This window comes from Salvelinus fontinalis, chromosome 2 (assembly GCF_029448725.1).
Source record: "Salvelinus fontinalis isolate EN_2023a chromosome 2, ASM2944872v1, whole genome shotgun sequence".
In the NCBI taxonomy this organism is placed as follows: Eukaryota; Metazoa; Chordata; class Actinopteri; order Salmoniformes; family Salmonidae; genus Salvelinus; species Salvelinus fontinalis.
The window spans coordinates 39,063,805-39,080,674 of NC_074666.1; the positions used below are offsets into that span (position 1 = coordinate 39,063,805).

General features: G+C 41.3%; 1 protein-coding gene across 5 annotated transcripts in view; it reads left to right on the forward strand.

Annotated features, from left to right (window-relative positions):
• The window catches only part of LOC129818383 (homeobox protein cut-like 1), a 240,202-nt gene extending 230,104 nt beyond the window's left edge, over nt 1-10,098 (forward strand). For all 5 annotated transcript variants that reach the window (XM_055874238.1, XM_055874220.1, XM_055874230.1 and 2 more), the window contains one exon: nt 7-10,098. In XM_055874238.1, coding sequence (XP_055730213.1) covers nt 7-454 — 448 coding nt within the window. In that variant the 3' untranslated portion in view covers nt 455-10,098. The remainder of the gene's footprint in view (nt 1-6) is intronic.
• Nucleotides 10,099-16,870: the final 6,772 nt, after the last annotated feature.

Sequence of the window (16,870 nt, forward strand, 5' to 3'; positions counted from 1 at the left end):
CATCAGGTCTCGTATCCGACGGGAGCTTTTCATCGAGGAGATCCAGCGAGGTGAGGGTGGCTCCCCGTCCACCAGGGCGGGCAAGGCCAGTGAGGGCGACAGCTGTGATGGTACTGAGTCAGATGGCACAGTGGAGGGCACACGCCCCGGCCACGAGCACCACCCGGCCTCAGAAGGCGAGGGCGGGTCCGACCACAGAGACGAGGGCACCACGTCAGCCACCGGCAGCAACGCTGCAGGTACCAGCGGCCACCACAAGGGCGGCGCCCTGGACAGTCTGTTCAGCTTCCCCGAGAACACCCATGTTTCCTCTGCGTCTGTGGCCACCACCACTGCTGCCCGCAACCCCCGCGACAGCAGCCTGCGCAAGAAGAAAGCCGCCAACCTCAATAATATCATCCACCGCCTGGAGAAGGCTGCTGGTAAAGACGAGCCCCACGAGTGGGAGTTCTGATACGGTACCCTCTGCTGCTGGGGAGAGTGAGAGTTACTATTTTTCTAGTGCCCTGACTGCGCAGTTCCAAGGCCAAGACTGGAGCAGTGCTGCCAGAGAAGAACTGGCATCTTTTACGAGTTTTCATATCAAAGAGGGTTCATAGATTTTTTTCACGAAGCGAAACAACAGCAACAACCTGGCTTTGTTTGGAGATAAAGCACTTAACAGCCCTGCTGGCCACAGGGCCCTAACACCACCGGCCAAAGGTGCGAAAGAGACGAAAGACACACAAAGGAGCGTCACTCCACAGGAGGAAACTGTCACGAGAAGCAATTATGTATTTTATTCGTGTGTGTGTGTGTGTGTGTGTGTGTGTGTGTGTGTGTGTGTGTGTGTGTGTGTGTGTGTGTGTGTGTGTGTGTGTGTGTGTGTGTGTGTGTGTGTGTGTGTGTGTGTTTCCCTTTGAGAGATTTATTCACCACCTCAAAGTTTTTCTAACCTTGTTCGCTCAGTGACTTTTCACATCTAGTAGACTAGCTGTTACACTGATTTCCCTTTTTTCTGTTTTCTAAGAGGTTCTTTCTCCTCATAACTCCATTGCAGTTCTTTGGCTATCTGATAGGATCGTCAAACAAAAAAAGAGAATGAAAAGCCAAGCATTTAGAAAATTAGTCTGCAGGAGAGGAGAACCCATTCCCAAGCAATGTTCCTTTCTGTGCCCCAAAAGTTGCCATGTAATGGCACTGGAACTCTTAATATGCTATGGACTCTATTGAGAAAATAATTAACATTTTTATCAAATTATTTTTCTCCGCTGAGAAAGAAAAAAAAACTTTATAGCAATTTGGTTGCCACTAAGAGATTGCACAGTCGGTCGACTTTAAACAATGCTATTTTAGATTCCTAAATATTTGGGAAGGGTAAAATCTAAAGTGAAATACTTATTATCAGTTGAAAGGAACTTTGAAAAAAAAGTATCACTTTAATTCACAGTTTTTCAACGTACAACATAAAATGCAACGGTCATGTCAGGAAAAAGGAAAAATCTGAAAAACATCTTGTGGTAGCTTACTTTGTGTTCTTTCTCGTGAGTGATCTAGAAGCTCTTTGATAAGTAGTGTACATTTCTTTCATAGCTTTAACTGACTTCCGGGGGACGCCATTTTGGTGGCACCGGGAGCGTTTGTTTAATACACTCCATTTTAGGCCAAAATCAGGTTTGAGAAAAAAATAAAATAAACAAAAACGTTGTATACAAGTTCATGGAGAAAATAAAACAATTTCAGTCTAGATATTAAAAAAATGTAAAAAGTTGCGAACTTGCTTTTTAACCTATTTTAACCACAAAAACCACACTATTAAGACCTCAGAACCAGGGTGTACAGTAGAGCCAACGGCCGCTGCACTTCACAGCCTGGCCCTCGGATGGGGAGGCTTGCGTTTCATTGGGTGAAAAAGCCAGGAGATGCACAGCTCACTTTACTGTATATTCCAAGCATCTGGCTCTTTTGCTCTCAAATCTTTACCTACGGTTGTGTGTATATATGTACATTGTAAAAAGACAGAAAAGAAAGACAAGAAACCCCAGCTGTTGCGTGTCGGTCCTCACATGCGGTGCACTACGAGTCTGAGGAAGAGATGGACTCTGCTCTGCTTGTGTGTTCCCATACAGAGCTACAAGACTGACCTGGTCATGGTCAACCAGTCACATGTCCCTCCTTTAAAACCCTTTGACATATATTCTCCACAGGCTGCCATGTTGTGTTGCGCAGAGGTCAAGAGGTCAAATGTACGAAACAGTGCCAAGGCTTAGTAGAGATATTTCAAGGTACATTTTTACTAATTGAAAAACCAATACCAAAAGTTATATCCAAAGTACTGCCGATGTGACATCCCCCATGCAATTTGGTTGTCTCTTTCAAAGTCAAGCTGATTCTCCCACCAATCTTGATGCGCTCACTCCTTATATTATGACCAGTTTTATGATCAATTCATGACTGTTACGTAGCATCTCCATTCTCCACTGGTCACAACAAGTCCTCTTACCTTCAGCTGTAACTCTTGGCCTGCCCCATGTGAATATATCTCAGAGGTTAAGATCACTTGACACGGGTCAATGGAAGAAAACAAAGACATTAGTTTTATACTTAACCCTCAACCCACCCTCCCTTCTCCAGATATGGTAGAACATTAGACCCCCCCCCCAGCACACATCGCAACCTCTTCCCTTTTCCCCCTTTCCTCCTCCTATGCCACAAGCTCACAGTGCCTGCCCGCCCACTGCCTCTCCCTGTGTGTTTGAGTGTGTGAGAGCACACACGCACGTGTACACAAGTAGGCGTGTGTGATTTTGTATCCACGTACCGTAAGAAGGGGGTGTGAGGGTGTGAGCGAGGACTAGCTTCCCTGCTCTGCCATACACACCCTTGAGTGTGTGTGTGTCTGTCTGTGTGTTTTATAAGTCTGTGTGGCTTTGATTTGTATTTACCTGCACACACGTAGAGTGCACAACTGCCACCCTTTGTTTCTTCTAAGCTGTTTTCTAAATTATACGGCTTACGGCATAGCAGACTCACAAATACAGTAGGTCCCCTTTATTGCCATATTAAAGACAAGCAGTAGATCACTTCAACATTAAGTTTTTTGGTTTCATGTTTTTGTTATGCTTATTTATAGGTGCTGTATTTTACATTTTAATGTCTTATTTGATTTCTGTTCATTATTGTTGTTGTTATTATTGTATGGAAGGGACTATAAGGGGTCATATAATATTTTTTTGACTGATAGACTGCCGGCAGTATTGGGTTATACGTACGAGATTTAGTTGTCATACATGTATATTTAGTGATCTTTGAAGACGTTTTGACAGTGTCATTTATGTTGTTTGAGCTGAAATGGGAGAGCAACCCATTATGGCATTATGGTGCATTCACCGTTCATGATTTGGTGCGTCTGTGCATTTCTATTTTCCTCTTTCATTTCAGCAAGCATGATTGAAATCAGGTTGACTTATATTCTATTTTGTACATTTTCCGTGTATTACTGAACCCAGCACAGGACCGAAGTTGTGGTGGGGCTCAAGAACCAGTAGCATCTGAAGGTCTGGAACTGCTGTCCTTTGGCATTACCTCTGAATCTGACACTTATCTTTTAAGATTTCCCAGCTTAATTTGAGATGAATAAAGTGAGGTAGATTTTATCTAAAATAAGCAGTGATCACATCACTATATATGTGCTTAGATCCAGCAAGAGTGTGACTTTGGCATTTCCTGTTTATTGGCCTACAAACTGGGATGCACTGGCTACATTTTGTGAAGCTCTTAGTACTACGTACACCAACTATTTAGAAGATTCATATTTCCTCAAGTATTATTTGCTAAATATAGGTTTAGTTCCTTCAGACAAAAAAACTGATCAAATGACATTTTTATACTAACAATAACACAAACAGCTGTGTAAAGCACAAGCACTACTGACCAAAAACCTCTTTAAAAAGGGGGGGAGGCAACTTTACCTTAAAAGACTTAATTGCACGCTCATTAATATTTTCTATGCCGTTCTGACTTTACAATAAGTTTAGTCTTTAAAGAGATTATTGGATACTTTTTTAAATTGTGAGCATTTGGAACACAATTGGGTCCTGAATGGCTGCTGCTCAGCTGCCCCTCCTACAGCGAAGCTGGTGGTGATTGGATCACCTCTGGAGGGGAGTGATGTTAGCACACTGTTAAAAAGCCCTGTGTCCTGCATGGTTCCAAACCACGCTCCCTCACGTGACACACTGCCAGTCTGGCTAAGCCACAGCAGTCCCTATCAGCTGGTTACACTTTTCTACTGAATTTCATTGAAAAAATGTGATCGATTGAACATAAACAAAAAAATCAAGGAGTGTTCATCTTTTGATAAAAGCACAAGTACATCAACAAGTTTAAGCAAAAAATAATGGTATTTATATATAATGGCTTTTGACACGTAAAGCTTAAATTGATCATACCCAAAAACATTACCTTTCAAAAAAGGTATTGATCTTTTAGCCCTATTAAAGAGACACCTTAGCACTTAACCGTCTACAAGCCTTTTCCTTCAGTCTATCTTTTCATAGGATTGCCTTTGCCTTAGAGTGATCCAGACCAAAGTGTTGATATTATTTTCAGGATTGCTCATAAACGAATGCAGTAAGCTGGCTCGGTCTCTTGGTCTGAAGTCTTGCGCCCATCCCATCGTCGTTCTCATGAGACTTTTCATCACCGGTCTCCAAGTCTTGTGCAGGCACCACATGGAAACAAGCAATCATTTTGATTGGTCTCCCACATGCTGCGTCTTCAACGCAGCTTTTGACATCTGTAGCAAAGTTGTTGTGTCTGGAAATACTTCACTGCTGTTGAACAAAGGGGGGCCAGTTCTGTGACTGTCTACAGTCCTGGGCTGGCTCCTCCAGAGGTGATGCCAAGGCAGACTCTTGTAGGCCACAGATTTAGTAGGAGGTCCACAATCAAAAGCCCCCCACGCAGATAGTTGGTATGGCCCTCATTAAGAACGATGCAGGCTTGAGTGTCTGGTAGAGGCACTAATGAAATGGAGTTGATCAACAGTATGTGAGGGTCCCAGAGGGATTTCACTTTGATACTATTACTAACATGTCAAGTTGTGCTGTAATGATGTCAACTGTTCCCAGCTATTGCCCGGTTAGAACAGGCGACATACCTGACAGGCAGTGCTTTTTGATTGGGAGTTGAATTTGGTGGTTTTGTTTTCCTTTATCTGTTTCTCATTTGATGCTAATTGAAGATTTGAACAGGAGTTCTCTCACTTTTCTCCCCAAATTATGTTCTGCTGTCAGTCATTTTGGAAACATTGCATGTATACTGAACAAAAATATAAATGCAACATGCAACAATTTCAAAGATTATACTGAGGTACAGTTCATATAAGGAAATCAGTCAATTTAAATAAATGCATTTGGTCCTAATCTATAGATTTCATGACTGGGCATGGGTGGGCCTTGGAGGGCATAGGCCCACCCACTTGGCAGCCAGGCCCACCCACTGGGGAGCCAGGCCCAGCCAATCAGAATGAGTTTTTCCCCACAAAGGGCTTTATTACAGACCGAAATCGTCCTCGACACCCCCACCTCCCCCGCCGAATGTGGAGTTAGTGGGCTGGCGTGGTTACACGTGGTCTGCTGTTGTGAGGCCATATGGACGCACTGCCAAATTCTCTAAAACAATATTGGAGGCAGCTTATGGTAGACAAATTAACATTCTCTGGCAACAGCACTGGTGGACATACCTGCAGTCAGCATGCCAATTGCACGCTCCCTCAAAACTTGAGACATCTATAGCATTGTGTTGTGTGACAACAACTGCACATTTTAAAGTGGCCTTTTATTGTCCCCAGCACAAGGTGCACCTGTGTAATGATCATGCTGTTTAATCAGCTTCTTGATAGGCCGCACCTGTCAGGTGGATGGATTATCTTTGCAAATGAGAAATGCTCACTAACAGGGCTGTAAACAAATTTGTGTACAACATTTGAGAGAGATAAGCTTTTTGTGCGAATGGAACATTTCTGGGATTTTTTTATTTCAGCTCATGGGACCAACATATTTCATGTTGTGTTTATATTTTTGTTCAGTGTAGTTTGGTCTTTTGGCCCAGAGGGAAATGTTTTTGATCAACCATCATGAACTTTAATTGGATTTTATTATTCATAGGTCAATGTGTTTTGGATTATTATTTTATCGTGATCATTAAAGGGGGGTTGTGCACTCTGAGGTAATGGAAGTCATTCTGGTTGTAGTAGAATCAAAAGTGCTTGAATTTGTTTTTACCTTTTCCCAGTTTTCAAACCGTCTGAATGTCATTGGTTGTTGTTGATGTATACCACACCTCTTTTCCCTGTAGGTTTGGTTCACATATATGACATTGCTTTGTCAGACTCCAGTATTCAAGGACACAATGCTCCTAGAGGCCACAGTCATGGAAATAATGCTGATTACAAAGGCACAGAACATAGACACGGACTGATATAACACACCAATACATGAGCAATACAACTTCTGAAAGAGGACCAAATCAGGCTTGACTACCTGTCTGTGAGTTATTGTCTATCACATGTCCATGTAAAGATCATATAGAACAGGCTACTCTTATCAGTCACAAGTTAATAAAGTGTTTTATGTTGTAGGGAGTCCAAGAGCTAGAGGTCGATCCTCTTTTCTCTGCTCCTGTTCATGTGTATATTTCTGCTTTTGACAGGGAAAGGTTTTCTTTAAGTGTTAGTCAGTTTTGTAGACACAGAGTTGTCTGTAGCTTTCTGAATGAACGGGTAAGATTCTGAGTATCATGAAGAATTAGTGGATGGGATTTCAGTGGAACCCTGGAGGAAGCACCCAAAGCTACACTGGTTTATACAGTACAGAGGGCATTTTGCATGTGTTTGTGCAGTCTTTTGTGCTACAATTCCCTTCTGTGTTTTCATGTTATTTTTCTGTTGCTAAGAAAAACACAGTTTGTTCCATTCGAGTCCAATGTTCAGTTAAACAGTGTATAATTTGTTGCAGAATCTATATGATTCTTTTGGACGAATTTCAGGAATTTGCCCTTTGCAAATATTTTTCTATAGAACTAAAGCAGATTGCTATCAATATTATATACACTGTCATATAAAATTGTACAGATGAAATATATCCTTATAGCAAGTTGTTAAGCATTACTATGGGTTTGTTTTTTGTTATTACTGTCAACGTATTGGTAGTTCTCTCTGTAGGGTTTGTGTCCATTAGGTTTTACATTTTTTCTTTTTATATTATTAGGACTACGAAAACCTCACACTTCTGTAAGATCGACTACAAGCATTGTTGCAGAAGTTTTAGCATTAGCCAGCGTTGGTCTCATGGTGTTTGTGTATCATTAATTCACATTTCTAATATGACCCTTCAATCATTTCATAACCTTGCGGTATTTGTGAGACAAACTTTAACCTAGTACATATTAAGACCAATGCCTTGATTCTCATAGAAGCATATACAGAATCATATGTCATTGTACATCACCACCCCCAATCTATACTTACTTTTATTTATACTATATACACTCCTTTTGCCTTATTGGATCTCCTTATTCAATGTCAAGAGCCACTGGTAGTGACAAAAGATTTTTGACAATGTTTGCCAAAAGTTTGATGAAAATCTGGATTCATTTGCTTTTGATTTGCCTTCCCATTTGTATTGAAGATTTGATTTGAACATGAATACATTTCATTCTTACTCTCGTATCTTTTTCTTTGTGTTTAGTCTCAGAAGTCAGCCAGGGACAGTAGGCTTATTGTGATTGTGAGGAGTCAGAAGTGGCATGTTAATAGAGTTTAAATGCCAGTGACGTTGGAAATGGAGATTATAACAATGGTCAACAGCAACAGCATTAATCATGTCATATTCAATTTGGATTATGTAAGTAAGGTTCATAATACTCTATGCATTACAGGTCAACCAATGTCCATTGAATCCATCACTCAGTGGTAGTTGACATATAGGTTACAATGAATAACTAACTATATGATACATTTTTACATTGACTAACAGTTGGTTGTGTTCCATGGGTTTTGAACCATTCTCGACCAACTCCAAATGGAAAACTCATTTGGCTCCCTATAGTTGACAACCAATATTGTGTTTTTTGAAAGCTGCGTTTTTAGAGCTTTAGTGAAGGAATCATGATAGAACTACATCACCCACTGTCCTTTGCTGCTACCTTGCTGTCTAGTCAAATGAGAATATGTTATGATGGCATTGTCTAAGACCTATATAAGATGGGTGTCCATGGAGTCCCCACCCTCAGTTCAGATCTGTCTCCATACTCACATTTACATGCTCCCAAAGCCTCAACTGACTATGAATTTAGAACCAGACAAATTGTTTCTAAACTGCTGAAGTCATCAAGTTTGTCTTGGTTTCTCAACTCCAATTCACCTTTGTTTAGCCATGTGCTATATCCGAGTCTAGGATAATTGATTTTAAATGTTGTATAATCTGATTCTCATTGACTAATTTCGTTCAGAACAAAGCTAGCCATACTCGCCAATGGTTCAGGCTCCTCGCCTTTACTATTAATTACCCTACCAGGTTTATAAGCAACCTTTATTTTCAGCTGATGAGTTTGAAACTGGGGCTCTACTTTTACCAAGCATTTGGAGTAGTATGAGAGTGTGTACCCACTCTCTCCTTCAAAGTGCCAGAGGTCTCCAACTTTCTTGTGTTTGGTCAGGCTGCCATCTCACTATCAGTTTATCTACTGTAATGTCAAGTTGCTAAATTTCAGTACATTGTATATATTATCTGAATATACATAGGTCATGTTGTTGGTCAAATGTCATTCAATAGCAGAACTTGAGAATGCCTGTTAAAATATACCAGTGTTTCCCAACTCCAGTGATCCAGTACCTCCAACAGTACACATCTTTGTTGTAGTCCTGGACAAGCACACCTGATTCAACTTGTCAACTAATCATCAAGCCCTCAATTAATTTAATCTACAACAAAAAATGTTAGGTGTACTCGAGGAGTTGGGAAACACTGCTATAGACACTAGATCTTTGGAAATAATTGAGACGAACAGGTTTTTTGTTTGTTTGCTTTTCCTTAAATGGGTGGAAGAAGATCAAGATTTTATACCGTATTGTTTGATTCTTTTTCCCCTGCTGGAGAGACCTTTAAGTCCCTTGAATAATAAGTGTATTGCAGAGCTCTTGTTTTGGCAAAATAAATGCCAGTATGATTGGAGACCTTAGTTGTACAGATATGGCTTCCATAGACATTTGATTTAAACAATTTCATTTATTTTGAAGGTTATGTGATTAGTTTTTTTTAGACCAAACTTCACATTGAAGCTACCCTATGTTGCAAAATAAATTTTTTAAATCCCTTCAACCAAAAAAACTGTCTTTCTCAACGAAGAGTTGGCACTTCGAACTGAAGAGTTACAGCGCAATTCACTTTTTCTCCAACACTTTACTTTTGAATTCTAGCTTGACATGGGGTAAAATGACACCCAGTGGGGCTTTAGGCATTCATATGACGTTGTGTGTGTATATGTGTGTGGCGCGTTGAGCGGCTCTTATGCAGTTAAGGGCTGCAGTTTCCTTATCTTTTAGTTTGTGTCCTCAATTTTTACTGACTGCTTTTGAAGTGAGGAAAACTCCCACCATCTCAGCTGGTCTAATTGTCTCTCTCAAAGCTCAGGTGGAAACTACTTTTAGCAGAGTCCTTGTCACTATCACTGGCCACAACAGTGCTCTTCCTCCCCCTCTTCAGTCCAGAGAGAGGTGTAGCTAGTTGCTGTCCGCTGATATATTTTTCTATGACGTGATTCTAGGCCTCATGATCATTGGCAATGAGAGGGTGACTCTTCCTTCACAGAAAAAAAGTATCTCTTCCAGTTTCAGTTGTTCTCTCGTTTGTTGTTTTCATCTGGTTCCTTTTTATTTGGTCATTTAAGTCATGTAGTCTGTTCTCAGCACTGTAAAACAGTCCCTATAGAATATGGAGAGGCAATATCACTGTATGAAACTCACAATGTATTATTGTTGTTATTATTATTGTTATTATTATTCACTAGCACCCTAGGTGTGATAATTGAAGTAAATATCTTTTATACAAACACAAAGTTAGTGTGGTGTCTTTTTTTGCTATAATGTTACTCTTTGACGTTGTTCGGTCTGTTGCATGTTATTAACAAGTATAAACAGTTTTACAAAGTGCATTCGGAAAGTATTCAGACCCCTTGACTTTTTCCACTATTTTCTAAAATTGATAAAATAGAACATGTTTCTCATCAATCTACACACAATATCCCACAATGAAAGTGAAAACAGGTTTTTAGAAATGTTTACAAATGTATTATTTTATTTTATTACCTTATTTACATGAGTATTCAGACTCTTTGCTATGAGAATCGAAATTGAGCTCAGGTGCATCCTGTTTCCGTTCATCATCCTTGATGAATGGAACTGGCCCAACGCTCTAACCACTAGGCTACCTGCCGCCCTATATAAAGGCAAAAAGGCAATATTTGAACAAAGTATGAGCCTTTATTAATAATCTACTGGAGAACCATTTTGGGTTGAAGTATAATTTATGTATGAGTGAAGCTTTTAGTGAGAGATTTAATGCTTTATTATTTAATCATTTAGCCCCCTAAACTCATATTCATTATAAATAGGCATGTTTAATTTTGTCTGGCTTTGCATTCCAATATTTTTTTGCTCATATGATTTTTTTTTAAACTAGTCATCTGGAGTAGGCAGTGCCATTAGTAAGTAAACTGTTATAGGAGTTAATAAAATTCCATGAATAGACAAGTATTTACCTCTCCATGGTTGCAGAATCTTATCTATTTTTGTAAACTTTCTATTGAAGTTGGTTGTGGTAAGTTAATTTATGTTTTGAGATATGAATACCAAGTATGTCTACTTCACAATCTGTCTATTTAATTGGTAAACCAGGGGCGCAACTTTCACTGTCATTGATACAAAACGAGGCGGCGATGTGCTTTAGGACCATGCGGACGCCACCGAGCAGTCGGGTAGGCGGTTTGGAATGTTTATCCAACTGGATTAAAAAATATGTCCTCCCCCCACTTCTAAAACCAAAGTTGAACCCCTGTGGTAAACTATAAGGTAGTGTAAACATTGTATTTTAATGATCCAATACGCAATATAGTACACTTGTCATAATTAGGTTTAAGTCCAGAGGCTATAAAATTGTTCAAGATCCTCATTGAGACTGTGCAAGGATCCAGACTTAAGAAAAAACTTGAGTAACTCCTGGATTTCTAACTCCTTGATGTTCTTGTTGGATCTAATTTTAATAGCTAGCATTTCGATGGCCATAATAAATAGATATGGAGACAACGGACAGCCTTAACACTGCACACTGCCCTATCCCATCTGGACAAGAGGAATACCTATGTAAGAATGCTGTTCATTGACTATAGCGCAGTATTCAACACCAGCGTACCCTCCAAGCTCATCATTAAGCTTGAGGCCCTGGGTCTCAACCCTGACCTGTGCAATTGCGTCCTGGACTTTCTGACGGGCCGCCCCCAGGTGGTGAAGGTAGGAAACAACATTTCCACTTCGCTGATCCTCAACACTGGGGCCCCACAAGGGTGCATGCTTAGCCCCCTCCTGTACTCCCTCTTCACACAGGACTGCGTGGCCATGCACACCTCCAACTCAATCATCAAGTTTGCAGACGACACAACAGTAGTAGGCTTGATAACCAACAACGACGAGACAGCCTACAGGGAGGAGGTGAGGGCTCTCGGAGTGTGTTGTCAGGAAAATAACCTCTTACTCAATGTCAACAACTTTGGAAGTATGCTTGGGGTCATTGGAAGACCCATTTGCGACCAAGCTTTAACTTCCTGACTGATGTCTTGAGATGTTGCTTCAATATATCCACACAATTTTCCTCCCTCATGATGCCATCTATTTTGTGAAGTGCACCAGTCCCTCCTGCAGCAAAGCACCCCCACAACAGGATGCTTCCAACCCTGTGCTTCACGGTTGGGATGGTGTTCTTCGGCTTGCAAGTGTCCCTCTTTTTCCTCCAAACATTACGATGGTCATTATGGCCAAACAGTTCTATTTTTGTTTCATCAGACCAGAGGACATTTCTCCAAAAAGTACGATCTTTGTCCCCATGTGCAGTTGTAAACCGTAGTCTGTTTTTTTTATGGCGGTTTTGGAGCAGTGGCTTCTTCCTTGCTGAGCGGCCTTTCAGGTTATGTCGATATAGGACTGGTTTTACTGTGGATATAGATACCTTTGTACCTGTTTCCTCCAGCATCTTCACAAGGTCCTTTGCTGCTGTTCTGGGATTGATTTGCACTTTTCGCACCAAAGTACGTTCATCTCTACGAGACAGAGCGCGTCTCCTTCCTGAGCAATATGAAGGCCGCGTGGTCCCATGGTGTTTATACTTGTGTACTATTGCTTGTACAGAGGAACGTGGTACCTTCAGGCATTTGGAAATTGCTCCCAAGGATGAACCAGACTTGTGGAGGTCTACAATTTTTTTTCCTGAGGTCTTGGCTGATTTCTTGAGATTTTCCTATGATGTCAAGCAAAGAGGCACTAAGTTTGAAGGTCGGCCTTGAAATATATCTACAGGTACACTCCAATTGACTTAAATTATGTCAATTAGCCAATCAGAAGCTTCTAAAGCCATGACATAATTTTCTGGAATTTTCCAAGCTGTTTAAAGGCACAGTCAATTTAGTGTATGTAAACTTCTGACCCACTGGAATTGTGATACAGTGAATTATAAGTGAAATAATCTGTCTGTAAACTATTGTTGGAAAAATTACTTGTGTCATGCACAAAGTAGATGTCCTAACCGATTGCCAAAACTATAGTTTGTTAACAAGAAATTTGTGGAGTGGTTGAAAAACAAGTTTTAATGACTCCAACCTAAGTGTATGTAAACTTCCGACTTCAATATTTTTATTCCATTCCTTTACTTAGATTTGTGTGTATTAGGTATTTGTTGTGGAATTGTTAGATGTTACTGTTAAATATTGCTGCACTGTCGAACTAGAAGCACAAGCATTTTGCTACACTCGCAATAACATCTGCTAACCATGCGTATGTGACCAATACAATTTGATTCGATTTGAAGGGATACATACATTTTACTTACAATCGACACTGACACAGCCGTGGCACGATAGCAAAGAAGACGTGCAGTACTGACAATCTAGAGCGAGTAAACCTGCAAAACCAATCCTCTCTCCACCCACACACGTTGTTTTTATTCCAGGCTGTTTTACACAGTCCTATATCACTAGGATCAAGAATATAGGGATAGTGTATATAGCTCATGTACAAATATAATTTACTTTTCGCTAAGAGAAGTACTTCCATAGGCCAGTTATCGTGTTGGGTCTGCCGTTAACTTTTTAATCAGTTTAACCCAGTGTTAACCAGCCAGCTGGAAACACTTGAGTAAATGAGGAATACAAAACATATTTAAAGCAGGTGCTCCCACACAGGTGTGGTTCTTGAGTTAATTAAACAATTAACATCCCATCATGCTTAGGGTCATTATTATTTTGGCTAACCATGGCTAGAAGAAGATATCTCAATGAATATGAAAGAGTGGAATAGGGCGTTTAAAAGCTGAATGAGTGGAATAAAGGAGAATATGGGGTTTAATAGTTGTGTGTGTTAGTCTCAGTCACCAGATCTCAACTCAATTGAACACTTGTGGGAGATTCTGGAGCAGGCCTGAGACAGCGTTTTCAAACACCAACAAAAATGAATGATAGAAGTTCTCATGGAAGACTGGTGTCACATCCTTCAAATAGAGTTCCAGACACTAGTAGAATCTATGTCAAGGTGCATTGAAGCTGTTCTGGCGGCTCGTGGCCCAACACCCTATTAAGACACTTTATGTTGGCGTTTCTTGATTTTGGCAGTTCCATTTATATGTGACAGTTAGAGCTGCACATTGCTCTTTGCCACAGACTATGGCAAAATTGACACAAATGCTTATTGCTATAAAGTAGAAAATGCTGACGTACTTAATTATGTTCAATCACTATGACCTTGACCTTTTGTCAATATTCCAGCAGTCTGAATTGGATTATTTGAGATGAATAAATATGTATCTCAGCATCTACTCAAGTATTCTTTTCAAGGTTTGGCTCAAATATGCACAATTAAATGGCCTAGGACCCAGTGAAGCATTGAATCATTGGTGACCTCTGACCAGAAGTTGAAAAATGTATCTTTCTCTCATTTGGATTGCCGACCCCTGGTTTAGAAGGTAGAACTGAAGGACTATGGGACTGGGGGAACATGGGCTGAGGGAACTGAGGGAACATGGGCTGAGGGAACTGAGGGAACATGGGGCTGAGGGAACTGAGGGAACATGGGGCTGAGGAAACAGGGATCATGGGGCTGAGGGAACATGGGGCTGAGGTAACAGAGGGAACATGGAGCTGAGGGAACAGAGGGAACATGGGGCTGAGGGCACAGAGGGAACATGGGGCTGAGGGCACAGAGGGAACATGGGGCTGAGGGCACTGAGGGAACATGGGGCAGAGGGCACTGAGGGAACATGGGGCAAAGGGAACAGAGGGAACATGGGGCTGAGGGAACATGGGGCTGAGGGAACATGGGGCTGAGGGATCATGGGACTGAGGGAACATGGGGCTGAGGGAACATGGGGCTGAGGGAACTGAGGGAACATGGGGCTGAGGGAACTGAGGGAACATGGGGCTGGGGGGACTGAGGGAACATGGGGCTGAGGGAACATGGGGCTGAGGGAGATGGGGCTGAGGGAACATGGGGCTGAGGGAACTGAGGGAACATGGGGCTGAGGGAACATAGACATGGTCCCATGTCATGTCAGGGGTTTGACTGAAGCTGCATAAGGTGTTTCCAAATAGTCTACTTGGCATATTTAGTCTTAACTCTACAACTTTCCACCCTAGAAACTATACGCAATAAAACTGACTGTGACCTCAGCTTATTACACAGCACAGTATGTTACACATGAGTTACTAAGGGTACATATGTATTCCTTCATATGTAACTCAACCATCTGTTTCCCAACAACACAGGAAGTAGCATCTGTGATGTCCTTAATGAGCCTTGGTGACCCTTGACCTATTCCTCCTCTCCTGGTCCTGTGGGTCTCTAGACGACAGGAGATGGTAGTGAGGGTCTCCATATACAGGAAGTAGTCTAAAGACTGCTGGATTATTCATAGAGCCTCTTGAAGACCCTTCAACTATATCTAGCACTTCCCATCAAATCCCCGAGCTGACAAGGTTAAACTCTGTCGTTCTCCCCCTGAGCAAGGCAGTTAACCCACTGTTCCCCGGGCGCCGAAGACATGGATGCCGATTAAGGCAGCCCTCCGCACCAGTATGATTCAGAGGGGTTGGGTTAAATGCGGAAGAGACATTTTAGTTTACTGCATTCAGTTGTTCAACTGATTAGGTATCCCCCTTTCCCTTTTACCATCAATCTATATAACGATAGCAGTACTCTTGTCATAGTTAGTCGGTCTACTGTAAGTCGCTCTGGATAAAAATGTAGCCCACTCACAACAACTTAAATTGCGAAGAGTCGTGAAAGTTACATAGGGATCGGTTTTCGGCAAACGGATGAGGTACAAACTAAACCAGCGTCAATATGGTATATTTTCCTGATGGCATATTTATGTTTGCATAACTGTCCAATTTGCCTCCAGTGCTACTGTAGCAGTTTGGATTTCCATCTCCACAGACAGATCTGGTTTCCTCCTCATGGATCAAGGAAAGCACTGATTTCTGTGCTGTGAATGTGTCTCTGTGTGATAGACTGGGCTGTATAACATCAGGAGTCTGGGGTTACATCGCTATCAGTGAGAGCCTTCAGTACATCATTACAGACACACACAGCCTCCCTGGGTGCACCCACCATCTCACTCAGGGTACTGTACACACAGATCTGGGATCAGCTATTTACGTTGCTGATTCAAATTTGGCCTGAAGGACCATGCAAAGAGTGACATCTTGTAAGGGTGGTCTCCGAAAGGGGTCTCTGTTTCAATAGGGTTTTATATAAATTCAATCCCAACCAATTGTTTGGAAAACTGTCCTTGGATCAGCTTGTAAAGGTTTGTCTTACCACACACTTTCAAAACTGTATGGTGGTGTCTTTTTTTCACTCTACATCGAAACAGTTTGTTTCATTGTACCAAATATCAACTTAGTAGGTACACTGTAGGTCTGTAATATCATGAAAACACAGGTAAATTGATAACAAAATATATAAAGTAGTCTATAGTAGCCATCATAATAACATGGATTTGGTCACTGGGAATCATTGTGTTCATTCAAAGGCAACAGGAAGTAGGTCTAAAGCAATTATGTTATACACCAACACAACATACAGTATCAGTGAAGGCTGAGGTTGAGCTGGCTTGATCATTCAATATGCAGCCAGCAGAGAGCACTGTAGTACCATTTCAGGATTATTCTCATTAGCTTGGTTACCATCCAATTTGCGACACATTTTCATGCGAATAGTCTAAAATCGGCATCGCTTTTTCAACTCTACTGCTCGTTTTGTCAACAAATCCGTTGCATTAAATAGCATTTGCCCACTGGTCTTGGCACATGCGCTCTAGCCAACAATTTGCATATATAGTGCGGACAACCTACCTATATCATGAGATTATTATGGGCAAGAGCGATATTTGTATTTGTCAAAAGGCAGCCAAGCATCGATCATCATGTCACCAGAATAAGACCTTCGATATTTATTGGAAAGGAGCATCAAACTCATCACCTTGCACACTCACTACCCACCCTGTGATGTTCATCATAATTGATTTAATCTGTAGCCTAATAAACTGCATGCTTTTGCTTTCCCGAGTCG